At 50.4% G+C, this 25,553-nt stretch overlaps 6 protein-coding genes across 6 annotated transcripts, besides 2 other annotated features; 5 read left to right on the forward strand and 1 right to left on the reverse strand.

Moving 5' to 3' along the window:
• Positions 1 to 12,196: part of a sequence feature (contig 1.57 2901..28094(-1)) that runs on past the window's edge.
• On the forward strand, positions 593 to 5,353 carry ANIA_03438 (Sec7 domain protein; the record flags this gene model as incomplete). The annotated part of the gene is made up of 2 exons (XM_050612455.1): positions 593 to 3,116; positions 3,168 to 5,353. The coding sequence occupies 2 exons, from the start codon at positions 593 to 595 to the stop codon at positions 5,069 to 5,071; spliced, it is 4,428 nt and encodes a 1,475-aa protein (XP_050468377.1). The 3' UTR covers positions 5,072 to 5,353.
• On the forward strand, positions 7,360 to 10,563 carry apsB (the record flags this gene model as incomplete). Its single annotated transcript, XM_655949.1, has 2 exons — positions 7,360 to 7,839; positions 7,888 to 10,563. The coding sequence occupies 2 exons, from the start codon at positions 7,360 to 7,362 to the stop codon at positions 10,561 to 10,563; spliced, it is 3,156 nt and encodes a 1,051-aa protein (XP_661041.1).
• On the reverse strand, positions 10,892 to 13,697 carry lreA (GATA transcription factor LreA; the record flags this gene model as incomplete). The annotated part of the gene is made up of 5 exons (XM_050612456.1): positions 10,892 to 12,163; positions 12,289 to 12,440; positions 12,493 to 12,925; positions 12,989 to 13,071; positions 13,124 to 13,697. 5 exons carry the CDS (start codon positions 13,695 to 13,697, stop codon positions 10,892 to 10,894), a joined length of 2,514 nt encoding a protein of 837 aa, XP_050468378.1.
• Positions 12,197 to 25,553: part of a sequence feature (contig 1.56 1..45063(-1)) that runs on past the window's edge.
• On the forward strand, positions 15,044 to 15,849 carry ANIA_03434 (putative RAS small monomeric GTPase; the record flags this gene model as incomplete). Its single annotated transcript, XM_655946.1, has 4 exons — positions 15,044 to 15,098; positions 15,201 to 15,249; positions 15,304 to 15,320; positions 15,377 to 15,849. The coding sequence occupies 4 exons, from the start codon at positions 15,044 to 15,046 to the stop codon at positions 15,847 to 15,849; spliced, it is 594 nt and encodes a 197-aa protein (XP_661038.1).
• Positions 18,218 to 19,919, forward strand: ANIA_03433 (Zn(II)2Cys6 transcription factor domain-containing protein). Its single transcript, XM_655945.2, has 3 exons — positions 18,218 to 18,654; positions 18,716 to 18,813; positions 18,875 to 19,919. Exons 1-3 carry the CDS (start codon positions 18,547 to 18,549, stop codon positions 19,602 to 19,604), a joined length of 936 nt encoding a protein of 311 aa, XP_661037.1. The 5' UTR covers positions 18,218 to 18,546; the 3' UTR covers positions 19,605 to 19,919.
• On the forward strand, positions 22,472 to 23,856 carry ANIA_03432 (uncharacterized protein). Its single transcript, XM_655944.2, has 2 exons — positions 22,472 to 23,072; positions 23,122 to 23,856. The coding sequence occupies exons 1-2, from the start codon at positions 22,573 to 22,575 to the stop codon at positions 23,621 to 23,623; spliced, it is 1,002 nt and encodes a 333-aa protein (XP_661036.1). The 5' UTR covers positions 22,472 to 22,572; the 3' UTR covers positions 23,624 to 23,856.

The raw sequence follows: 25,553 nt of genomic DNA on the forward strand, positions 1-25,553 counted from the left end.
CCCATCCGGTCCCCCATTCACATTCCTCTCCACTCTCTCCACCATCGCCTCCATCATCCTGGTTGTTCTTTTCTTGCGTTTACATATCCAAACTCCTGTCCTTCGCTCGCTGCGTCCTGACTCCTGGTAGCGTTCCTGGAGAACCGCACTCTCTCCTTCCGCGAGCCGTGGTTATCTACTACCCGGTTCCAGTCCCTACCTTCTTCAAGGTTGGTTCGTCTTGCTGGCCGTTACTTTTGCTCTTTGGTTTGCTGATCGATAGACTCGCATTAAGTAATACAGGAAAACGAAAATCCAATTCAATTGATTCTATTATCGCCCACGTTCTTCATCTGAGGCAGTTCTCGAGGATAACATCTTCCCCCTTGCGCATTACACTGCAGAGCATCGTGGCCCTCCCCCTTCACACCATGCCCAGGTGATACAGAGTCCTAGTTGCTCGTTTCGCTTTGACCAGCATATAATTAAGCCCAAATTCTTGAATACTGCATATATGATTTCTATAATCCTGTCCTGGCGACGAATTTCGGAAACTACGATTCCTCACTCTCGTTCGATGCCGGATCCATTGGAAAATACCACTCGTTAAGCCATGAGTCGATCAACGCAATCGGGCGTCTTCAAAACGACTTCTCAGCACCCTGACCCAGACACCGTTTCTCCTCCCCGAACACCTCCAAGTACTTCCAGTTACAAAGTCAAGAGAGGTCGTCAGCCGCGGCCGTCTGTCCGCGAGACCTTCCTCGATGATTTCAATGATAATGCAAACGACAGCTACGACTCTGGCGACGAGCGAGATCCCCATGATCTGTCGCTGTCCCCCGGGCATGCCGCTCGCACATCCATCGTCGACAACATGCTGCTCTCCCTAGATCAGTTCTCGTCCGGCAATGCTTTGGATGATTACCGTCTCTTCAGTTCGGCATTCGAGTCCCCTAAATACTCCCGAGCCTCTCAGGATTCGATCGCACAGCGCCGATACAGGGGCCATACATTTTCTTCCTCACTCTCGTCAGATGTGGAGTACGGATATGATGAGGGCGCTAGTCGGTACGCGTCACAGCTCGCGAGAGGACGCCGGAGTAATAGCAGCTCAAATTACAATACGGGTATAAGAAGGATCGAGAGCACGCGGAGTCGTGATGGTTCTGGCTCTCACGTTGACTACCGGACCAGTGCTACTGCACCTGCAACTCGCGCGGGAAGGAAAAGCAGCAAGGGCAGTGCGTCATCCAACTTGGATTTCGGCTCTTCTTTCTCAAGACGCCAGGCAGACCCGACCAGCGAGAGGCGATCAGCGAGCTTTGACATGGGCGCAAGAAAACCATTCATAAATTCCCAAGGTTTCTCTCCGGACTTTGATTCGATGGGATACGACGGCATGGATGCGGCGCCCACGCCTAGCATTCCCGCAGGCCCGAGAAAAAACCACGCAGCATCGCAAGAATTTAATAAAACGCCAAAGGCCCAGTCATCGCGCACACCAGTGGCATCACGACGGGACAGCCTTAAATCTTCGCGGATTAACCAATCACGAAATCCTCGCCCTGAGAACCTTGGCACAGCAGCCATGAGGGCTCGGGATCATGATTTTGCACTTCTCAACGACGCTGACCTGGAGCCTCCGCCGAATATAGCAGCTTCGCTAGATCCGCCAGCGCCGAGTCCAACAATATCATTTAATAAGCCGACATTTCCTATTCCAGAACCGACCCCAAGCAAGGAGCGCCCAGGATTCTTTCGGCGTGTCTTCGGATCCTCGAGGGCCCCTGGTAACATGCCTTTTGACAGCCTATCGGATTACCCACTTTCCAAGGAGCCCGAGTCGAAGAATATGAGTGGAGCGAGCGCCAGCCCAAGAACACGGACTCAACCGCAGAAGACTGGCACGGCCGGCACCCACGCACCCCGTGAAGGTGCCCAAGTGGTGAACAAGAAGTCATCATTTTTCCGCCGACGGAAGAAGTCGGTGACGGAGAATGTCCCGCCCCCCCTCATCCTTCCCCAAAATCTCGGGCCCAAGGCCGGGGGTATATTGAAACCAGAACCCAGCCCTGTTAGCAGCCTGCGGAAGGTTATGAACCCATATCTTGCCGATGCTACTCCTAACCATAGCACACCTGCGGTTGACTATTCTACCGAATCTTCAGACTGGAGCACTGCGGCTAATGACCCCGACAACAAGAAACCGGATGATGTGCTGAGGCGCAAGGAGAAGGGCAACTCTCTGAATGTTCACAACGGTCCCAAGGCCAAGTATAGTCTTTACCCTGCGAGCGCCGCCAGTCATGCACATGATACTTCTTTCTTGGGAACTAGCAGCGGCGATGAAGAGCCTTCTCTTCAATCAAACAAGCTGGAAGACGCACCCCCGGTTCCACCTCGCTCCTCTCGCCGGCGAACAAGGGATGGCCCTGAGGCGGAACCCAGTGAGGCAATATCCGTGGAGATGAAACAAGCTGAAACATCAAGAGACAAGCTTATGATATTGGAAAATCTGCGTCCTACCTCGTTATCCCCTGTTGCGGAACGCTCATCGATTCAATCCGCCAACCTTCCCGCCATTGAGACACCGGAGAATGATTCGACTTTGACTCGAGCAAAGGATTTGAAAGATAGAGACATTTATGACGCGACCATATGGAATGATGACACGGATTCGCCCAGCAAATTGCCTTCTCCAGTCATCGACAAGGAGTCTTGCCAATTTTCAGCTTCTGAGACTTCCAACTATCAAACCGCCAGCAATACCCCCATCGTTCCTCAAGTATCTGAGTGGAAACACGCAGAAGATAACGCTGATCCTCCTGCTGATGTGCCCTCGGAATTGCCTAGCAGCAAAGAAGAGCAACTAGCGCGGAGGCTGTTTGATAGCCAGGATGAGTATATTGGGAACGAACCAGCCGCTGCTTGGCTTGGTAGTCCGGATCGTGCCAAGATCCGCGAAGCATATATGGCTTTGTTTGACTGGTCTAACATGAACATTCTCACAGCCCTGCGAGGATTATGTCTCAGGTTACTGCTAAAAGGAGAGACCCAACAAGTAGACCGTGTTCTGGATGCCTTCTCTAAAAGATGGTGCCAATGTAATCCACAGCATGGCTTCAAGGCGGCTGGTAAGTTGATGCTTCTCATGTTTATGCTGCCCAGAATTGACCCAAGCTTAGATGTCGTACATACAATATGTTATTCCCTGCTCTTGTTGAATACCGATTTGCACCTTGCAGATATCGAGCAGAAGATGACCAAATCCCAATTCGTTCGCAATACAATGCCCACAATCCAACGGGTGGCTGCTGAAGCTGCTCCAGACGACATTGACAACAAATGTACCACTTCGAATTTGAACTCTGGCCTTGCGTCTTCTAGATCTGCGACATTTTCTCCTGAGGAGTCGGAATTAAGCAATGCAACAACGGACAAGACAGACAAACCCGCTACTACTCCTGCAAAATTGGTGAATCGCTTGTCTCGAACAGATTTAGGTGCGAAAATGGCAAATGACGCAGAGGACGAGGTTGGTCCGCTCGTCAACGTCCCGTTCTACGGGACAACGAAAGCCTGGGAGCAACAGGTAGAGGCAGTCCTCCGAGGTTTCTACTCATCGATCCATAAACAAAGGCTTCCACTTCTTGGAGCCCAAACAGACAGAGACATGCCTCGCACAGCATCAAGTGCAATGTTAAACCCTAACTCCGGGCCGCATGGCCTTCGCAGAAGCCCGAGCACCGTCAGCAAGAGTGGCTCTGACATCTTCCCGCGCGGTCGTTCTGCCGACTCTCGCTTTGGTACCGCACGTTGGTCTTCCAAGCCTCGTTCACGAGCGCGGCTATACCCTCCTTCTACTCTTGGCTCAAGCAGAACAAGCTTAGATGATCAGTCATCCCTGTGGAGTCCATCTGGATCCAGTACTTGGAGCAAGTACTCTTTAGGAAAGCTGACATCGGCTTCTGTTGACTCATTTGCATCTGGATATCCACATGCAGATTATCAACAGTCTATAGGCTTCGCCAACGCTCTCAGTCAGGCAATTATTCGCGAGGATTCCGCGCATTCTATTGCCAGCAATGAAGAGTTTGAGCGGACTGGTCAGCTTCTCGAGGACGAAACCTTGGAGCTCGCTGGTGCGCCATGGGCCAAAGAGGGAAACTTAAAACACAAGCATCATCTGGATTCTGTTGATAAGCGGGCGAAGGACCGCAACTGGAATGATTGTTTCGCTGTCATCCAACAGGGTTGGATGCGCCTTTTCTCATTCAATGCATCAAAAACTATAAGGCAAAAGTCCAAGCAACGTTCGCCCGGTGGTGTTGTAGTTGGTGGAGGTAATTGGACCGAGAACGCCGAAGAAATCTGGAAATTCCTCTTGCGTCAATCCATTGCCAGTGCGCTTCCGCCTCCAGGCTACTCAAAGTCCCGTCCGCATGTCTGGGCTTTGAGTCTACCAACTGGTGCAGTACACCTTTTCCAAGCAGGCACACCGGAAATCGTCCGGGAGTTTGTCTCTAGTGCAAACTACTGGAGCGCCAGATTATCCAAAGAGCCTCTTATTGGTGGTATTAGCAACATTGAGTACGGATGGAGCGACGCGATTATCAACAGTGCGTTGATTAATCCAGAGTCTAGGTCACCACCGTCTTCATCTGGGCCAGGACCGAGACCTAGCCTTCAAAGTTCTATTCGGAGCTCTATCGACCAACAGGTTGTCCGGCCCAAGTTGCCCGCGGATAGGGTGCACATCAGTGACTGGACTCCGCCGCAGCAAAGTATGATGGCCGCCAATCTTAATGAAGCTGATCAGTTGAAGTCACTGCAAACGTATGTCAAGAACGTCGAGGACGAGCTGCAACGGCATAATGAACTTCGGCCAGCGATGGTGCTTGCGTTCTCACCACGGCATCCGAATGCAGCAAAATCCATGGCCAATTGGGAGCGGAAGTCATCGTACTTGCTGCGAGAAATTGTGAAATTCCGCACTTACATTGACTCCCTTCAAAGCGCTATTGATGCAAAGAACAAAATACTCGCTGAACGGGAGCGGGAGGATGAAGCCAAACCTGCCGAGTCGTGAGCCTCTCAGATGCTCTCCGTCTCCGATTTCTGTCCTGTCGGGCTTTCCGGGCCTTGCAGAAATCTGACTGGCACAATCTACTGTATTATATTCTTCGAGACTCAGTTTGTCCCTAAATATCACATGACTGAGGTACATATTTCTTATGATTTGGGCGTTTATTGATCGTCGTCTCTCCTTGTGCCGTGTTCGGCTTTGACGATATTATGTGAATAAGAGGAACGACTGCTTAATTGTGATTTTAGATGAGATAGTCCCTTGATATTTTACCACATAAGTAAATAATGCTTGATTCATGCAGTAGACTGGTCACATTAACAAGTCGGGGCAGGTTCCGTGGACACAGGCAAGCCGCCACCCTGGTTCACTCTCAGCAAAGATTTATCATCACAACAAACATCCCTGGCGTCGGTTGTCCCTCCCTTTCCATCCATTTTGCTGTTCATGCCACTATTCTTGATTGCTTCCCATCAACAGCAACTATAAGTCGGCTGCTAGCTGCAGTCTAGCCTGCAAGAAGGGCTAGACTCCCTGCTGCGCGGCTACGTCAGTGGGTAAGGCGAAGCTGTCTCACGCTCCACGGCCGCCTGTTCATGATTCGGCAGTTAGTGATACTGAGAGAACAATGTGGAGATATCAGAACAGCGCGGGAACCCAGGCTAACCGTTTGGAGACTAGGTAGGGTATTATTATTGTCTGACGCTTTCTGCTCCGTAACCATGTCGACCTCATCCCAACCCAACGCGCCCGCCAACAACGCGCATCAAGGGCGCCGGTCGTTATTTTTCTCATTCACTGGTACCGAAATCACAGACCCTGACGATTCCTTGGACGCAGACGAGGAATTTTGCGACCCATTGGATTCTATGGTGGAGGATACGCGGCGAGAATTACCACAAACAATAATGAATGCGACCGCAGACGGCGGAGATGATCGTCGTCACAACACATCGCAAGCCGCAACTCCCACCATGGATCACGATTATGACGACGAAGGAGATACGGTCGCCATCGATGAGCATCAAGAACATGATGACACAGAACACAGTCTCGACCTGCTACCTCCTTTACCTGACCAGGATGACAGTAGTCTTGAAGAACGCAGCGATCACGGCAGCGTGGATAACCAGACCTTCCTAGAGACCGAGATGAAGAAGAAATTGGCTGAAATGGAGTCCAGCTTTTTACCAGAGCCTTCGACTCTAGAAGTTGCTGCTGCGAATCAAACGGCTGGTGCAGACGACACCTACGTTGTTGGCGTGCCGAGTGAACACGCCTTAGACTTCACAGAACCAGCCTGGACGGGTCCGGATGAGTCCAGCCATGACATAACATCCACAAATGATGGAGTTCTCATTCCTCGCAGCCCTAGTCTGGGACCTACAGAAGACTACACAATCAACCCGGAGGGGACGACGGCGGCTGGGGCAGAACAATATGTAGACAATACTACGATGCTGGAAGCACTTCCATCGTCGCCGGCAGCCGCCGCGGCAGCTCGCATGGGGAGCCGAAATCAATCTACATTTCCCGAAAGCGCCAAAGAGTCCAGTCAGTTTTCTCAAAACTACTCAGTCGATCAAAGTTCAATCGAAAGCGCCAACCAGTCTTTACAGTCAGCCCAGGAGTTCCAACCCACATCTGAAACGCACACCAAACTATTTAGTGATGGCAATGTCAGCGATGCGGATGCCGCATCTCGCAGAGGTAGCCGAAGGAGTAGCCGCCCCAAGTATTTGACTAGTCGCCAATCCGCACATCGTCTCTCGTACTCTTCTGCGACAAGCAATGCCACGGAAATGACCAACAGTGATGCAACGCTAGGCGCCGCTGACTTTGCGCTTCAATCCGGTGGTGCTGCCCCTGGGAACTCGACTGCGGGATCCCGCCGCAACAACTTGGCCAGATCCGTGAGCTTGGGAAGTATGGCATCTGGGATCTCGGGATATAGCGACGAAAACGTTATGAGTAGACGGGATATAAACGGAACTACGGAGAACAATCTCCCCCCTCTTGACGAAGAAGAAGCACAATCGCGCCCCACTTCGTCTCAACAGAAACAGCCCGAGCAGCAATCGCCGGCAGAGCCTGTTGATGATACTTCTGGGCCTATGACGCCCAAGGCTGAACAGGCTTTTCCGACCGACACGGCAATTGCAGAACGAATCAAAGATGTCCAGATCCCTAGCGCTTTTGTGAAGCAGTTTCGGGAAGACTTTGGGAACGGACTGTCGCCGGACAAACGGGGAGCTGGGATGACCCCGGGGTTTGCTCGCAGTGGCAGATCCATGACTCTAAAAGAGCAAAGTAGTACGATCGACCGCCTCTCGAAAGAAAACTTTGACTTGAAGATGCGGATACATTTCCTGAACGAAGCGCTGAACCGCCGTTCTGAGGAAGGCATCAAAGAGATGATCTCAGAAAACGTTGAGTTGAAATCGGATAAGTTGAAGCTACAGAAGGATAACCAAGGGTTGAAGCGGAAGATTCGCGATTTGGAGAAGCAACTTAAAGACCAGCAGTCAGATAAGGAGTCGATGCTAAACCATGACCCGGAAGGTGGCTCCGATGAAGAAGACCGTGACCACGCTCAGGATGAGGAGCTGCTATTTTTGCGTGAAAGGGTGGAGACGTATGAGCTCGAGATAGAACGACTAAGGTCTGAGAGTATCGCGAGGGAAAGCGAGAAACGGAGGCTGGCAGAGATGCTGAAATCCCTGAATGATGGCAGGCCAACCGGGTCGGACTCTGGAGCAAGAGAGGAGAGAGTAAGTCAAGATTAGTAGCTACAGGAGCTTCGCTGACATACTTTCTAGGATATGTGGAAAGACATGCTCGATGCAGAAACTGCAGCTCGCGAACAGGCTGATGAGGAAAACAAGAGATTACGAGAAGAACTGATGCGTGTCAGGAGCGAGGCGACTTACGCCATAGCTCCCGCGGCGCCTTTGAGGTCAGGACACCGTAATCGTGGTGATTCACTGGTGTCGCATTCGGCCGTTTCGGACAGAGAACTGTACCGCAATACTGCTGCCGGAAGCTCCTCAAGTTCCACTCTTGTGATGGAATTTGAATTACTGAAACAGGAGAACGCAGAATTGCGGAGGGAGGTCAGCGCGCAGACCTCAATGCTGACCTCGCGAAACCGAGAAAAAGAACGCTTATACCAAGAGATTGAGGAACTTAAACTCGGCCAACGTCGTGATCGATCGATTGCCGGCGACAGCATACTAGATCGGTCTGCTTCCAGGGCCCAAGGGCGGCCATCTTCCAGCATCAGTGACCGGACTGGACAGTCACCGATTGACGACGCGGAGCGTGAAGACTGGGAACTTCGAAACGGGCAACTCCGGGACCAAGTCTCCGCACTGAAATTAGAAAATCAAGCTATTCGACAGGAACTCGAGGAGCTAGATAAAGCTTACTCAGCTGACGTAGAGCAAGCTGAGGAAGATATACAAACTCTTCAGCAAGAACGCGACCAGGCAATGCAAGTAGCTGAGGAGCGGGATGCTGCTTTCCAAGAATTGAGAGCGGAAGCCCAGGAAGAGTTGGACGCTCTAGGTGACGAACTGGACCAAAAGATCGAGGAGTGTCAACGCCTAACGGAAGACCTACGAACGCAGGATGACAACCTAAGAGCGCTGCAGGCGGAGATGCGCTCTGCCAGCGAAGGCATTATTCGACTAGAAGAGGATGCACAGAATAATCTGCAGCGCTACAAGGCCGTACAGCAGGAGCTCGAGCAGTGCAACGAAGAGATGGAATCTTTGGAGAAGAGCTTGTACGAGGCCAACTCCAAAGTCCAACGACTCACTGTCCAAATTGAGTCGAGCCAAAATGAGATTGCATTTCTCCGAGAGGAACAAGATGGCGACAAGATCAAGATTGGCGACCTAGAGTCTGAGCTCAAGACCTATCGAATGAGTCTTCAGAGCGAAAAGGACAAGACGAAGGAACTTGAGGGACGTCTAGCTGAGGAAAGATACCAGCGCGAAGTTGTTGGAAGCAAGGAAAAGCAAGAGGTACAGCGGATCATGAACGAGCTAAATCGGGAGGTGTCCGCCGCCAAGGAAGAATGCCGCAAATTGAAGAAGAACCTTTCGGCGCAAGAAATCGAGACGAATACCTGGAAGGAGCGGCTCACTGATCTGGAGAACAACCTGCGAGAGACTCTTGGTGACCTGACGGGCAGTCGGTCCAGCTTGATCGCCAACATCATGAAATTACAAAAGGAGCTCGAAAGCACTGCGCTGGAGCTCGAGAGCACGCGCTCTACGCTGGATGAGAAAGAAACATTATTACGAAACCGCGATGCGCTACTCGAGAGTCATGGGCTAGAGTCCCGAAAACTGTCTGAATTGCTTGAACGCGAACGCCAGGCTCGTCGCGCAGACAAGCAGTCATTCGAACAGGCGCTCAAATCTCACCATCAGGCATCGCGTACCATCACGCAAAACAACTCCCGTATCCTGGAGCTCGAAAATGCAAGAAATCAAGATCGTAAGCGTTTTACCAGCCTTGAGCAACAGTTTCGCGAGCAGCTCAATGAGCGGAATTCCATGCTGCTGACTATCTGGAAGCGCCTGTCCGGCATGTGTGGGCCAGACTGGGCTCATTCTAACAGCTTGATCAACGGAAACCTGCCAAGCCAGGAAGTTATCGGCAATATCCTGTTCTGGCCAGGATTTAGCCGCAATCTTCTTCTCGCGGTCAAGACGCTGGAGAACGTAATATCAAGCTTCAAGACCCGTGTCAAGGATGTCGAACGTAACTTGACAAAGCAATATCAAACCCTTGAGCACGCGTTTAGTTTGCGGATCAAGAAGCTAGACCGGTTGGAGGAAACTACAATGAACATGCGCGCCCAGTTACAGACTCGAAACCAGACGGGGCTCTCGCCAGAGTTATCCAAACTTCGCGGTGAAAACCGACTGCTGAAGGCCGAACTCAACTTACTTCAAAACCACCCGCGCAGCCGCAGCACGACAGCTGGCGTGGCAGGCTCGCCGCAGTCATCCACTATTGACCTGGCAGAACGCGGCTCGCTAGTACGCGCCAACACAGCAGCCGAATCGCCTGCAAGATCCAGTATTCCCCAACCGGCCCAAATGACAAATCTTGCAGAACCCACCGGTGCTGTCACTCGCCCACGGCAATTCAAACCATCAGATAACCACGGCAATCAAGAAGTATGGATAAAGCGTCTGCACGAGCTGGAACGGAGGCTCAAAGCCGAACGGGAAGCGCGCCTTTTGGACCGCAATGGCGCACGGAGACGCCTGGAGGAGCGCGACGCCGAGAATAAACGGCTCCGTGCGCAGTTGGACCGACAGCGTCTCCGCCAAGGAGTCTCAACAGAGACTTCTACCGATGATGGCGGCCATGGACCTCCTTCTGAACCTACTACCGGGGACGAGGGGTACAGGGAGCGGGAGGAAGAACATAGCTCGAGTGAGGGGGAAGGCATCACAGTTGATATCGAAGTTTGATCCTCTTTCTTGCTACATATTCGTTGGCTATTGTTAATGCATCTTTAGCGGGTTGGGTGTTGAGCTGGGGTTTGTGATATTCTTTCGTACGATGATTGTTTGGCTGACTGACCTCTATACCCCTGCGTTTTGTTTTCAATCATTACTGGTATTGGCTGCGACAGTACATATACCTACCTTGGTCTGATCAATTACTATCCGTAACGAGAGTCCCGACAACCATAATTGTTACCAACGTAGACCTAAAATTGCAAGTCGCATACAATACTCTACCCATACTTCTTGCAATGGCCCGGCTTCCTAGTTGTTTCAGGAGCACCATCTATGATCAACCCTCACCGCCAGACTTTGCCTGACTATGCACTGCGGCCGCACTTCTCACCTGCTTCGCCCACCTCAACCCACAGCTATTACATAGGTCCCGATTCCCACTCGGACCCCTCCGCCACTCAGGTGTCGTCCGTGTCCCACACATAGCACAGCTCTTCTCCATAGCAGCAGCGCTTTGTTTCCTCTTCCGCTTTCGTCTCCGGGCAAGAAGACGCTGCGCTTCATCGGTCAAATGCCTATTCTGCTTTTCGAGCTCGCGCAGCTCAAAGTGCCAGTTTGAGCCGCGAGTTGGGTTGAGTTCTTCGAAGAGGTGCATGCCGAGTTCAGTGGGCGGCTCGGCGGAGTTGGGTGAGGCTGATGACGGCACGGCTAGGGTTGCGGAGGAAGTGGGGGGTTGCGGGAAGTTCGGGTGCGGTTTTTGATGGGATTCGGCTGTCTGTTGCTGATTCTGGGGTGTCTTGTAGTCTCCAGGGCCGGTGTCACTTGAGGTCTGACTCTGACTCTGGCTATTGCTTTGGTCTTCAGTGGTTGATGCTTGTAGTTGGAGTTCCCTTGGAAAGCGGAGGTGTGCGATCAAGAAGGCGGGCTTGGAAGCGCCATATACTATGTCTCCCGGATATAGAGTGATCTGGGCAGAAATGATATGGCCCTTCCGGTGGCGGATTCTGTGGGTGAAAGTAGCTTGTTGATTATGACGGGATGTTTCAAGCGCTTGCTGGACAGCCGGTTCCGAGTGGAAGTTGTCGGTCACAAGAAAGTCTTGTAAACGCTTCCCTATGAGGTCGTCGGACGGTTGGCCGAGGACTGCGCGAGATTTTGAGGACATGAAGAGGATGATCCCTGACAAGGATAACTTCGCCCAGATGTCGTTCTCGGCCAGCCCGCCGCTCTCAACGTTGGCAAGCTGGATAGGTGAGTACATAGGGATAAGTCTGCCGACGAGGACCATGAATTGCCGGCCTCGTTGGGTGATGTGCCATCCTCCATGGTTTTCGAACCAGGTATAACCGCTTTCCTTTCTCCGAATACGATATAGTATGCTAATAGGGTCGCCAGTGGTGCAAGTCCGCATGTCGCGAGTCACGGGGCCAATGTCGCTTGGATGACATATTGCTGATAACGTCTTTCCGCACAAATCGTTCGGCTTGTACTCCAACACTGTTTGGCAAGACGGCGACAAATAGAGAAATTCACCCTCAAATGACAATACAAAAATCAGGTCATCTGTGTTCTCGACTAGCATATGGTGGAAAAGGTTTACTGCCACTGACTGGCCTTTGACAAAGTCGTTCAGAATGACTGAGACAAATAGAGAAATTCACCCTCAAATGACAATACAAAAATCAGGTCATCTGTGTTCTCGACTAGCATATGGTGGAAAAGGTTTACTGCCACTGACTGGCCTTTGACAAAGTCGTTCAGAATGACTGACACTTGTCTCGGACTAAGCATGGCGGTAGGAACATGGCCATCCCGATACATATCCGCAGCAGGGACGACATAAGCAGGTAGTTGGCTCCGGTGGTAATCTATCATGTAAGTCCCATCTAGCAATTTAGTCAGTTTAGCTCAAGCCGAGATACGAGAGTTAAAATATACCCGAATTTCTTCGTGTGACAGCCTCCGGCCGTTCGACTAGGTCGACTTGAAAACCCACGTAGTAATCTTTAGCGTTCCAGCGCACCGGGATCATCGTCACCAGGTTCAAGAATGGCTGCCCTCCTTTTCGGTAATTGATGATGCTTACTTGAATTTCAGAACGTCGATCGACCGCACTGCGTAAACGGCTGACTGTATGAGAGTCGACAAATTTCCGGGGCTCCCCTTTTTCCACCTTGGCGTCAGGACTCTGAAGGAAGCGACAATTGCGCCCAACAATTTCCTTCTCATTGTACCCTGTTAGCCGCTCAAAGGCATGGGATACGTAAACAATAGGACTGTCCTCCATTGTGAGGTCACAGAGTACAAAGGCACATGAGAGATCAACCGGGCCAAGGTCAATCCTAGGATTATCTCTCGATACCACCTCGGCCTATGTATTACATTAGATAGAGGAAAAGTAACGGAAAAGAAGAACCATGAAGCCATGACCTACCAAGATGCCCATCATATCATATCCACTTCGTGAATAAACATTGGGATACGGGGTGCTGCTCCTAGAAGCTTCTGACCTGGCACCTAGTTCCCTCGTGTCAATTAGGCAAGTGGACTGGTACCAGAAGATACTTACCCTTTCCTGCCAAAGATTTTGGCTGGATGGGCCGATGGGAGGTCGCTGATACCGATGCTTGAGGAAAAGGGTTGATATCTTGAAGCTGTCCAGGAGGTATTTTCTGGGCCGCTGAAGGCTCAGCGGCGCGAGAGGGCTGTGCTGGGTGAGAAAGCAAAGTCTGAGTTGAAGAGACCATGCCGCCTGATGTATGGGGCTGGGTCCAGTAATGGCGTTGCGCGCTGGAATATGTCGAGGCATTGTCAGACCCGGGAGCGTGTGAATGCAGGGAAGCGAACTGATTGAGGTCGTAGTTCAAAGCTGTTGTAGACGAAGGGTAGGTAGAGACATCGTATGCAAAAGCACTTTCCGAACCTAAGCTCACTGACACTGAATTACCCTCATTGGCAGTATCATAAGCAAGCATAGAATTATGCATTGTGTAAGCATAATCGCCCACCGGGACGGAAGATGTATACGTGGCCATGTGTGCAATATGACTCTCTTCGTTGCTCTCGATATAGTCTGGAGATCGAATTGCAGGAAGCTGCCTGTCGTCGAACCCCCCAAAGTCGTTGATATCTCGATTGGCCATGATGAAAAGCCCGATCGATCGATCGGATCGGGGCGCTCGAGCCAATCAATGAGATATGCGGGGAGCTCGGAGCTTGTCCGCAAAGCATCCACGATTTCACACAAAGCAGGATGAAAACTAACGGCGCAACGGGTTTGAGGTGAACGCCATAAAGGAGGGATATCAGGAATTGACGAGAGGCGGATATTTCACGCTAAACTGGGATGGAATCATAGGACCTACTACGCAGGAATAGACGAGCAAAGTTCACTGGCCCACTGGGAGGAAATTGACAAGGTATTTTTAACCTGAGCTGCTGAAGAGACCGACACCACGAGCAACGTAGGAGATTCAACTGGGAGCTCGCGCAGGGAATTCGTCCATGCCGCCTTGTTCTGTACTGGAGTGATTGGAAGCGATCAAGGCCGCCTCCATGACGGGACGATTGATCTGCCAATAAGAACAAACTTGGGCAATTGATGTATCGAGAAAGCAAGGAGAACTGTTCTAAGTATTTGATTGATCATCAATCGAACTCGAAATGTCAATGAAGAAAGAAACCGCTTAGGGATTGGCTGCAGCTGCATCAGACCGGAGGCAAGAGAGAAGCGGCGAAGTGATCGATGATGGCCGGGGTAGAATATCACGTGCTCGCGATGTCTTCTGGTCTGAACTGTCAACTGAAGCTGGAGAAGGTACAAAGTCCAGACCTGACGCTTGCCAATCGACTTGATCATCAAATCAAGCTGCTTGATCTGATATGGATTCCTGGTTATTTCTCTATAAGATGTGGCAATGAAGAAGCCCTGCTGTCAACAAGCTCTTCAACCCCCGTGACATGTTCAGCAACCTCATCCCAGCCTTTTTGGATCATATATTCTGCATACAACTGATATTATTTGTGTGTTTTCTTCGTTGCCCACGCGACAATGCTGAGCGCAGTCTTGATTCTTGGATCTTATGCTATAGGTACCTCCTAAAATGTAGGGACGACGATCTCCAGCCGTTATCACCAACACTAATTCCCCGATAATCGCAGCAAACGTTCAAGGGGCACTTTCTTTGTTTCACCATCTTTTCAGCCTTCCCTCCCTTTTCGATATTCATCATGCTATACACTCCTTACTGCCAAAGGTTATAATATTGGCTGATTAGGCTGTCTGCCTTCGTTTTTTGCAAGTTTGTTTTGTTAGGCAGAGACACATCCCTGGAATTCAGCTTTTCATCATACGACAATCCTTTCAGCAACATTCTCATTCCAGTTTGCTAGCAGGATCTTCTCCCTGTGTTCCTTTACTCTGACCGTAGTCATCTCGAGCTTGACGGCACCGATCAACCTGTACATCTCATTCAACGCAAAGGCCACCATGGGAGACGCCCCAAACAAGATCTCAATTACTATCTGCGGGGACGGTGGATGCGGTATGTTGTGCGACATTCTCACGTTCCCAGTCTCATCTGATGACTGATTGTGGAGAACGATATATCTGAAAACAGTCAGCGCATGGCATTGACCGACAATAGGAAAGTCTTCCATCACCCTGCGGCTGGTTCGCAGCGAATGGGTCCACGAGTAAGCCAAATCCAAGCATTATTTGATCGCGTGCTGACCTTATCCTGTTCATAGATATGACCCTACCATAGGTAAATAACGCAAACCCAATCGCTCCGACAAGCAATAATACTCATCACCCGGCCAGAGGACTCGTATTCTGTTTCGCGTACCATCGATGGAGAACAATATTTCTTGTCTATTACCGATACTGCTGGCCAGGAGGAATATCGAGGATTGTGGGCAGCGTCCAACCTAAAATCGGATGCGTTTCTTCTCGTTTACGACATCACTAGCAAGTCCTCCTTAAGCGCCCTAGATTATTTCATGGATATGATCGAGATGGAAGCCGATCAACGTGCGGAGGACAACTTGCGGTTGATGAGAGAACTAGGCGATAGTGCACGAGGGGTAGAATTTGGTATGGCTGCCCCAGTGAAGATTGTCGCGGGGAATAAATGCGATCTGAAGGACAGCCGGGTCATCAGCGCGAAAGACGGCCTGGAATATGCCCGGAAACACAACAGCGGATTTATGGAAACAAGTGCTCGGGAAATGGTTAATATCGAAGAAACATTTGCTCGTGCGGATCCTTCCCGATTCTCGAAATGCGCGATCTGACATTCTTTAGTTTTGGTTCGACGAGTCGTAGAAGCTCGTCGAGAACACCATCAATATAATCAGGAGCTGACAAAGCCCACCCGTCATGTGGGATTCTCACTAAGGAAAACACCTACTGGCGGTGTGTCGAAGAAGGAGTCCGAAGCAACCCTTTCCAAAAAGACAAACCAACGCCAGAGCATATTCCAAGGCCTGCTGAAAGGCCGACGCGCAAACACTGGCCAGGAGCAGGTTAAGAAATATCCAGAAAGGACACCAGAGACGGACACGTCAGAAGGCGAGACTCCCAGCCGATGGAAACGACTCTGCTGTTAAACATCGTCTCCAGCATGTCATTGCATAGCCCCTATACCCTTTCGTTTGTCGCGCTTGGTGGACATGCATGTATAATAGTACCAACTTTCTGCAATTGTCTAATTACCTTCTTGTATAGTCAATTTCAAAAGAACCAGGACACACTTGAGCGAAGCATGAAGTCATATTATATAGGTCCAGCTGTTGCAGCCTATCTCATACGAGCTCCAGGCCTACTCTGCGATGATTCGATATCGAGAGCGAGTCCGCAAGCAGATGCCGACCGAATTCATTCGTTACAACTTCAAAGTCCATAGTAGTATTGCAAGGTATGAAGGACGGGTACGCGCATCTTTATGACGTGAACTTGCAGAGTGGGCCGAAGTCTCTAGAACATGATATCCACCGCTGCACCCACGCTGCTGAGCTATCATGATCTAGAACCTTGATTTCAGTATTCAGAAAGAGAGCTTTCAGTTGTTCGGGCTATAAACGTATCACGATCAGTATCAAAGCCGCTTAGTGTCACTGACTCGGTACGGTGATACATGAATTCTGATTTATATAAACCCAACACTTTGTCACTGCCGCGAGATCATTTTGAACCGCACTAGTTTAAACCATTTTAGCCACGCAGAGTGTAAAGCCTAAGTGCTCCGTCTCCCTCAATTGATGTGACGATAAGATACTGTAGCTGAAAGAGCAAGAATTGGCCACGGTCGGTGATCGAGTGGCGCAAGAATGAAGTCAAAGCACTTTTCTTGATAGTCTACGCTACTATTAGCTAGTAGCGCTGTCACAGGTACAGTGCACGTCATGAACTTTTATGCCGTGAAGTAACCTGTGTCTATCTTTGTACTCTGAGTAGGTCGGTCTGCGGAGAGTATTCTTGAGTCTCAAGGCAAGATAACCGAAGGCCGAAATGGCAACTTTCAACTGCCAAGCCACAGGGTCAACTTGTCGATAATGCCAAGCTTTCAGGCATCATCAGGAGACTCATTGAATTATCCAGGATTGTATAATACAGAACCGGTTGTGGTGGGTTTTATGCCGCCGTTGAACGAATAATCGTCATTCAACATTGAGTATTCGCTGCTCAGTGTTGTTGCTTGCCCATGGGGCCCCTGCAGAACGGTTACATAGTGATGCCCGCCGCCAAGTGCTCGGCATGGCGTGCCGATGGGGACCACATAGAGTCCGATCTTGTGCCGAAATCCGCTTATGCATTGGAAAAGAGGCATAGTTGCCAGATCCAGCAGGCCTCGATTTACCTCAGCGTTAGTGACTAAAACCATGAAGGCTGGACGGCGCGCATTAGTTATGTACTCTTTATGAATTGATTGCATGATTTAAACAACCAACTCTGCTTCCATTTTATTATTGTTTGCTCGCCATGCCCCGTGCAGTATGAGAAGCACTCCTACTGAAATGATGCAAAGTGATATATGTCAAGAACAAATAACTTAATCCCATTACCAGCAATGAAGATCGGATATACGGCTCTTCTTGGAAGGACTCTGCATGATCAGATAATCAGTTGGAGCGACAAATTGCTCCATGAGGAACCTGCGAATCTCTCCGAACCCCGAGTCTAGGCTGGGACGAGCCTGTTTCCTTTGACAGATGTTTCCGCGATCCGTCTTCTGTACCAGTGCGATGTAATGCAATTTCGCAAAGTTTTAATGAAAAAACATTTTCAGCTGCCCAAGTCCTACGTCAGTTTACTGCTTAACTTTCGTCAAGTACTGGGGGAAGGTGCCAGACTCTGGCTGGACATTGCAGAGCTGCTAGAACGCATTCTTGATTAAGGTACTCGCGACCTTGGAAGCAAGCTGCTAGGCGAAGTATAAGCAGCCATAAGTGCAAAATTTCAATCACATACTTGCAAATACGCAGTTACATACTTCACGGAATACGGGCCACAATCTCCGTAAGGAAGCATCTCAATACCGTAATCCAAGAAGACTACCAAGAAAATGATTACCCTTTTGATAAATGATTTAGTTTAGTTTTTTTTTTTCCTTAGCTTTAAATAATCAAGTCAGCATTAATCAGAAACGTTGCTAGTATAATAAAAGAACGAGTCCTCCTCGAGCTTCCAGACAGATTCCCTGGCTTCAGATCCGGCCTCTTACTTTGGGTGACCAAACAGCTCCCAACCACGACGAAGTGCAACCTTCGCCCAATCCGGCCTATACTCATCCCACCTGTGGTTCGCTCCTCCTTGTATCATCGACTCATACACTTGACGTATTGCCCGTCGATCGCCAATTACCGAACTATTGCGACTGCGACTGCGACTCTGACTGGGCAAGTCATCGAGCTGCAATAGAGAGCTTTTATGCGCCGGAATTCCCTCTCCACTCCTCGGCTCCGACTCTATCTATATACAGACGGAAAACAATGACGGCGCGCCAATCAACACCGTCCTCCGACAACTCGCACTCAGACAGCGGCGTCCGCAAGCGAGTATGCAAGGCTTGCGATCGTTGCCGACTGAAAAAGTCCAAGGTAAGCCTAAGCCTCGTCTCGGCCCACGATCAGCGCCCATTGATGCGCTGACCTGGCGCAGTGTGACGGAGCCAAACCATGCGGTCGCTGTCGAGCAGACAACACGCTCTGTGTTTTCGGCGAGAGGAAGAAAGCTCATGACAAAGTGTACCCTAAGGGGTGAGCATTGCCTGGTTGTCGGCCTATAGTTTTATACCCGAAGCTAACTGTGGCTGCTTAGGTATGTTGAGATGCTGGAACAACAACAAACTTGGCTAGTCAATGGCCTGCAAGAACTGTATCGCCGCCTTCTTGAGGGTGATGGATGGCCGGGCGAGCCGCTGAAATGCGAAGCGAACGGGCAGCCCTTGACACACGATCTCTTGACGCAGCTCGGCGCTCTCGACACAAGCAAGCACGAGCGGTTCGAAGAACACGCCGAGGTCATGCAGCAGGAATTATGGAAGCGAAATGCCGGACACATGCAGCGCCAGGACTCATCAGATACCAGCTCCGAGAGCCCACAGTCGCCCGTCATGCCGTCTCAATTCTCAGATCCCTTTTCTGTGCGCACAGTACCACAAACTCCGACAACGATCAGCCCGAACACGACGCTGCGAATAGACGTCCCGCAATCAGCGACGAAGAGTGAACCGCAGATGACATCGCCAAACTCCATATACACCACAGCCGTGTCCATGCCGCGAGTGGTCGACCCGTCTGAGCTGCAGAGCGCCCAAATAGCAAACCCGCAGTGGCCCAGCCCTGGCTTTGGAGGCTACGACGAAATGGACCTGATGTCTGGGCAATATAATGGTCTGCCATACGAAGATGCGATCTCCTCGCCAATGTTCAATCGTCCAATGCCAATGGGGTGCCTGATACCAGGGTCATACGGGAACTTGGATAACAAGAACGACTTTGAGGATATCAACCAATTTCTGAACACACAGTTGGAGATTACGTCGTAACGCTCCGCGCCATGGCAACTTGGCTAAGATGAATGTACGATTATCACTAAATGGGTTCGGTCTTTCAGGATGCAGCTTGGGTTTCGGCAAGTCTTCTTTACGGTGTTTTGGTGCTGGTGTTGGCAAAATACACGGAGTTTCTTGACATTTCGCGGTATCTTCTTTCCTCCATTCTCTCCTCCTTTGCTTCGCTTCGATCTTGCCTTGCTACGCCATAGAGAACGAGCACCACTACCACCATCTTTAAACTGAACGTATTAATGGAATTTCGTTGTACAACTACCTGATCGTCATCCTAAACATCAAGTTCCTAGTCTTGGCACTCGCTTGTCGTAAAATAAAAAATATAATAAAATAAAAAATAATGAACGAATGCTTTAGAGCAACCCAGAACATGACGTCGCGTCCACATGAGTAATCGGACGCTGCAGCACGTCACGAGTCAATTCCACGTACTGTTCTACTCAGCTCTTATCTCCGCGCTCCCCTCCGTCTGTCAGCAGCCCGCCCGCGGGCCAACCAGACTTCCACAGACTTGTGAATTCGTTATAAAACGTCGATCCACAACTTCGGTAATCGGTACAACGGTGGTTTTCATAGTACGGGCCCAACGGTCCAGCTCTTATTTTTCTACATTTTACTACCCCCGAACCTGCGACAATATAAATGGTTTCACTTTGATACTCAGAGCCCTGTTTTCTATACCCAGCATCTATACATCGCAAGTCCATCGCAAATTGAAGGTGAGATGTTTGTCCGAAATACCGAACGTCCGACCCGACTCGGACGCTTGGCAGGCCGATGAAGCGCAGGCCGCTGAAAAGCATCGTTCGTCCTATCGTCAGACTAGTAGAGCTAGCGGCGGGTTTGGCCATCGAGTCCCAGCCCTCAAGAGTAAGTGGGGATGCTCGGCGCAGGGATTTTCTTTATTATTAAATGGCGATAACCGGCGGTATCGAATTCTCTACTCTGAACATATTTCGTACATTTTCTACGGACCAGAGGTCGACAGAAATATCCCACGTATGTGGTAGGTTGTAGTACGACCTTGAGAACCTAGCAAGTTCCAGGCTCTCGCAAGGCATTGTGACTTTCGCGAATTTGATAGATTCTACGAAGTCATTACCCTGGTTAAAGATTGAACTGCCGAGGTAAGTTTGCCAAGTTCAAAACCAGAACTTTACTCTGAGTACCATAGTGTGGTTCAGCATGTAGGATCCATGCTGTAATATGAGTGGGTCCCCGTAAGCATCAGGATCATTGCCTTGTCACGATGTGGTAAGTCTGGCGTCAACGTCTTATCAAAGAATTCTGTCTGCCTTCTAGTTGTTTTCGATTGGGGTTGCGTCTGTGACATTTGCGATCACGATCACGTCCTGGATTTGCGTCAATGGCTGCGTCCGGTAATGTGCTTGTTTCAGAAACTCCATACGGCGGTGTCCGCTGTGGGAGAAGGGTTTGCCATGCAACTAATGCGGACCCTGCTTGGTAATATCGCTCAGTTTCTCGGAGACATTTCTAATCCATCTGTCTTTCAGAAGATCCATCCACCCACCCGAACTTTTAGGACGCCATCGTCGTTGAGCACAGGTCAGGCCCGCAGCCCGCTTCGTAGGGCTGGAACGCGACAGGACTCTAGCTGTTTTTGAGTCTGTCCAGCTGCAGGAATGCAGCTAGATGAGTATGGTACGGCCACGGAAGCAGAGCAGGATCATTGTATGACTCAAAAAAGCCTCAAACCGCACCCGTCTTATGCCAAACTTTGGGGCTAGATTATGTACAGCCCCAGTGCCGGGCTTTGGTTGGGCTCAGAAATCCAGCTCCCGCGCTATCTTACCATATTCGGTAGTATACCAGCATTCGGATTCCCAAGATTCCAAACCCCCAGGTCAGCTCGTCCAAGTTTTGCAGATGCTAAGCAATCCGCGCTCCAATCGACCGATTTCCGCTTTACTGCGGTCTCAGGAGCTATACATATATCACTAGCCAATATTGCTAGCCAATAGACAAAATTGCCTCACCAACGGCTGAACGCTTACAATGTGGCTGGGCAAGTCATCCGCTTTGTCAGCGGCCCTAAGGCACGGATTCGGATGATAAGGAGTCCGCGGGACGGCTGCCGACTGAGCTGTTTGTCCGAGTCTGCAGTTTTAGTATCTGGGGTACCTGGGTCGTTTTAAAAATACGATTGAGAGTGTAAGAGGAGGTCAGCTTTTCGAATATTGTTGATGAAGTTGGTAGGCATCGCTCCGCAAAGGATGAGTGAAGATGAGTCGAATATTGAGACAAGTGATTCGCTGCGCCGTAGATATATGCTACTTGTACTTGGCACTATGATTTGGGACTCGCGACACTGATGTGGATCAGATAAGAGCAAGCTCATCTTTGCTGCAAATCAAATCATTTGTTTTCGGCATTGTTAAGAAGCTGGGAACCCCGGAACTGGGCATCGCAGACATTCACCTAGGCACTTTATTGGTTGTACCTGCTGTATTTTGCCTGAGGTTTTTGGGGCAGATATACTAGCGTGCATCTAATCCGCGGAGTGAATTCGAACGCTAGCCTATATTCTAGGAGTCAGACGGACGGCAGCAGCAATGGTGAACTCAAATCCAAGGACTAAGGACTCCCGTAGCTGGAATAACTGCTTTTTTTCATTGCGACAACTTCTCTCCAGCGTCAAGCTCTTGAGGATATTATTACCCGACCAGATTTAGCCTAAAACGGCGACCAGCGCTCAGAGTCAGGTTAAGAGCTCTAATTTAACCGCAAGCAGAAAGGCCACCTGTGGAAGGATAAATTGATGATGTTCCAAGTTGCGCGACGGGTAATTGCGGGGTAGAAGCCCCTCCATAACACCACCTATATCAATCTCCGCCGAACATCAAGCGCAACTGACAGTATACACCTGCAACCTTGCAACCTTTGCAATTGAAAAGCTCAGGCGCATCAGCAAGACAAACACAAAATGGGCGACCACACTTCCGTAAAGTTCTCAAACCTGGCCGCCATCATCCAAGAATTCAATGTCGACGGCCAGAACATTGTCCAAGGCTTCACCAAGAAGGAATACTACGAGAAGTATAACAAACCCTGGTTCGGCGCTACAATCGGCCGCGTCGCCAACCGCATCAAGAACGGTGTCATCAATAACCTCAATGGCCGCGAGTACAAGCTTGAGATTAACAACCCGCCGAATGCGTTGCATGGGGGAAGCCGTGGGTTTGGACGGCAGGAGTTTGAGGGACCGACTGTTATCAAACGGGACGGAAAGGATGCGCTGCTTTATACATACCTGAGCCCTGATGGGGATAATGGGTATCCCGGGACTGTGGAACTGAGGGTTTACTACGTCGTTAGTGAAGAGGTGGAAGGTGGGCTGCCGCGGTCGATTCTTAACATCGAGTACGAGGCTGAGTTGGTGGGTGATGAGGTTGAGGAGACGGTCATCAACATCACGAACCACAGGTATGTATCCCTCGTTCTGTACCTGCAGACAATCGCTGACGGTACGCAGCTACTTCAACCTCAGCGGCGCCGCCTCCGCCGCAGAAGGCGTTACCGCAAAACTGACGACTCGCGACTACCTCCCCCTTGAGAACGGCATTCCATTAGGCCAGATCTCTCCTCACTCGATAGACACAACGCAGCCTTTCGAGTTCGGTCCTGACAAAGCCACCTTCGACGACTGTTTCGTCGTCGACCGCGATCTGAGCGGGGTGTCCCTCGACACCCGCAACCGACCACTTAAACTCCTCGCCGAGTTCCGGCACGCCGATACTCGCATGAACCTGCAGGTGCACAGCACTGATCCAGCCTTCCAGTTCTACACGGGCGCCGGGATTGACGTGCAAAAGGCCGATGAGGAAAATCCGGCTCGAGGACCCTGGGCCGGCTTCTGCATTGAGCCCAGTCGGTACGTGAATGCAATTAACGAGGAGAAGTGGCGGCATACCGTCGTCTTGAAGAAGGGAGAGAAGTATGGAAGTCGGATCATGTACAAGGCTTGGAGGGGCTAGTCTGGTCAATGCTCCTACAACGAACTTTGGATGATGAGCACAAAGACTGGACTCCATTAAAAATGTCGCCACAACACAAAACATGCCGATTGTACCGACTTCCCGACTGATTCCTTGTGCTCAGTCCGTAGATTCCTGTCATCTGATCAAGCGGGCCAGTGCCCGATTGACGGTCCACCGGAAAATTCTTAAAAGCCTCACTTCAGCATGTCAATATCAGCGGCAGCGTCCTTGAGTCAGCAGAAACAGATCCACATCCTTTGCACAATACCGTGTCTTCGCTTGATAGTAGTTCCATACCAAGCCCTTAGGCCTCACTATGAGTAGGCGTCAATAAGTGGTAGTACGTATGTGGCTCTGGTTCCTGAGCGCCAAGACTTCTCGAAACGGGCGATCGTTCTAGCTTGGAGCCGGCTAACTTCCAAAAAAAACATGTTCTCCTAGTGTAAATTACTCCAATACAAACAACCCGGATCGGATCCTCGCCTGCGGTATAATACGGAATATTTGTGCATGCATTACGGCGATCTCTCGGTGTTCACCTGGCGCTGGAGCTCAGAACGGAGCCGTGAACTTCCAGAGTCCGGTTTGTCCACTCGACCACGGCCGTCTCCAAGGGTAACATTCACTAGTACAGGATCCTCCTCATATTGAGTGCTTGGCACTACTACTGGGCAGTTTCGTAAGTCATATTGCGTTGGGCTTACGGGATAAGACTGGGGTCACCGGTCCTGGTCATTCCCAGCCCGCAATACTTAGGGAAGATGCTGACGGGGCTGAGCTAATAGCATCTCCAGCTGCCGGTCTTTTACGCATTCCAAACATCCTTCTTCACCTTCTCCTCTTGGATCGCGGGCATGAATTCGAGTACCAGCGTATAGAGGACGTTAATTGTTTCATTCTCAACTATGGAAAGCGACATGCTCTTACTCCACCATCGACATCTTCCCTTAGCTAAAGGCTATATCATGAGACAAACATTCTCTCAACATCTCTTTAGGATCGTCGGATACAGGTCTATATCCGCTTAAGTCCTTTCTGTCCCTGGTCCCCTGTTATGCACGGGGTCCCTTTAGCAGCGGGCTTCGTGAAATGTCATGCCCGCTGCCACGGGAGTAACTAACCGGGTCCCCGACAGTCCGAGAGAATAAAAAGAAGCCGCTAACCCGTGCCAGATAAAGGTCACAAGATCATCCATACCTCCAATGCACAGCCGTTATGCACAGCTCCGTCTTAGGGGATTTGCAAGCGCTCAGCCGGGGTTGGCGGTTTGGGCTCCAGGTTGTTTACCCCGCTCGCATCTTGTACTCTACATGTTTCTTTGACATGAAGAGCAGTCACCGAGTGATGGAGAGTTTTGCGAGTCTGTCACTACCAATAATCGACGGCTACTGTACATGTCTCGTCACCTGCTTTTGGCTGACGGTGAGAACTTTCTTGCACAGCCAACTTTACAACGTCAAGAGGTCACAGGAGCTGTCAAAGTCCACTATCGTTCCAAAGTATTATACTTGGCCCAGCCCCGTTTCTGAGCTCAGACAGAACGAAGCTGCCTGCAGCACGACACAAAAGACAACTCGCAACGGGGCTGTGTCGTGTCTTGTACTTGGCGTTTAGCGGAAAGAACCGTGTTTACCCACCCAAAAACGTAGTACTCGTATATTAGTCTCGAACTGACATCGGTGTCTCGGACAAGACTCTTGGGGCATGGCCGAGAAGGCCGAGCTGGTTGGCAGCTCAGCCTAGCCCAGCTTCATCCCTGAGCTCAGATCAACGCTGACTTCATTGTCCCGATCGTATTCGTACCGAACCTTGTTGCCTAAACCTTGACTTAATGCGGTTTTTCGGTTTCGTATTCGCTTCGAAGACTCATATTATATTGGTGTCGTCGATACTTGGTTTACTGCGTGCGCCGTAATTGCAATCTTTA

Source organism: Aspergillus nidulans, chromosome VI, assembly GCF_000011425.1.
Source record: "Aspergillus nidulans FGSC A4 chromosome VI".
In the NCBI taxonomy this organism is placed as follows: Eukaryota; Fungi; Ascomycota; class Eurotiomycetes; order Eurotiales; family Aspergillaceae; genus Aspergillus; species Aspergillus nidulans.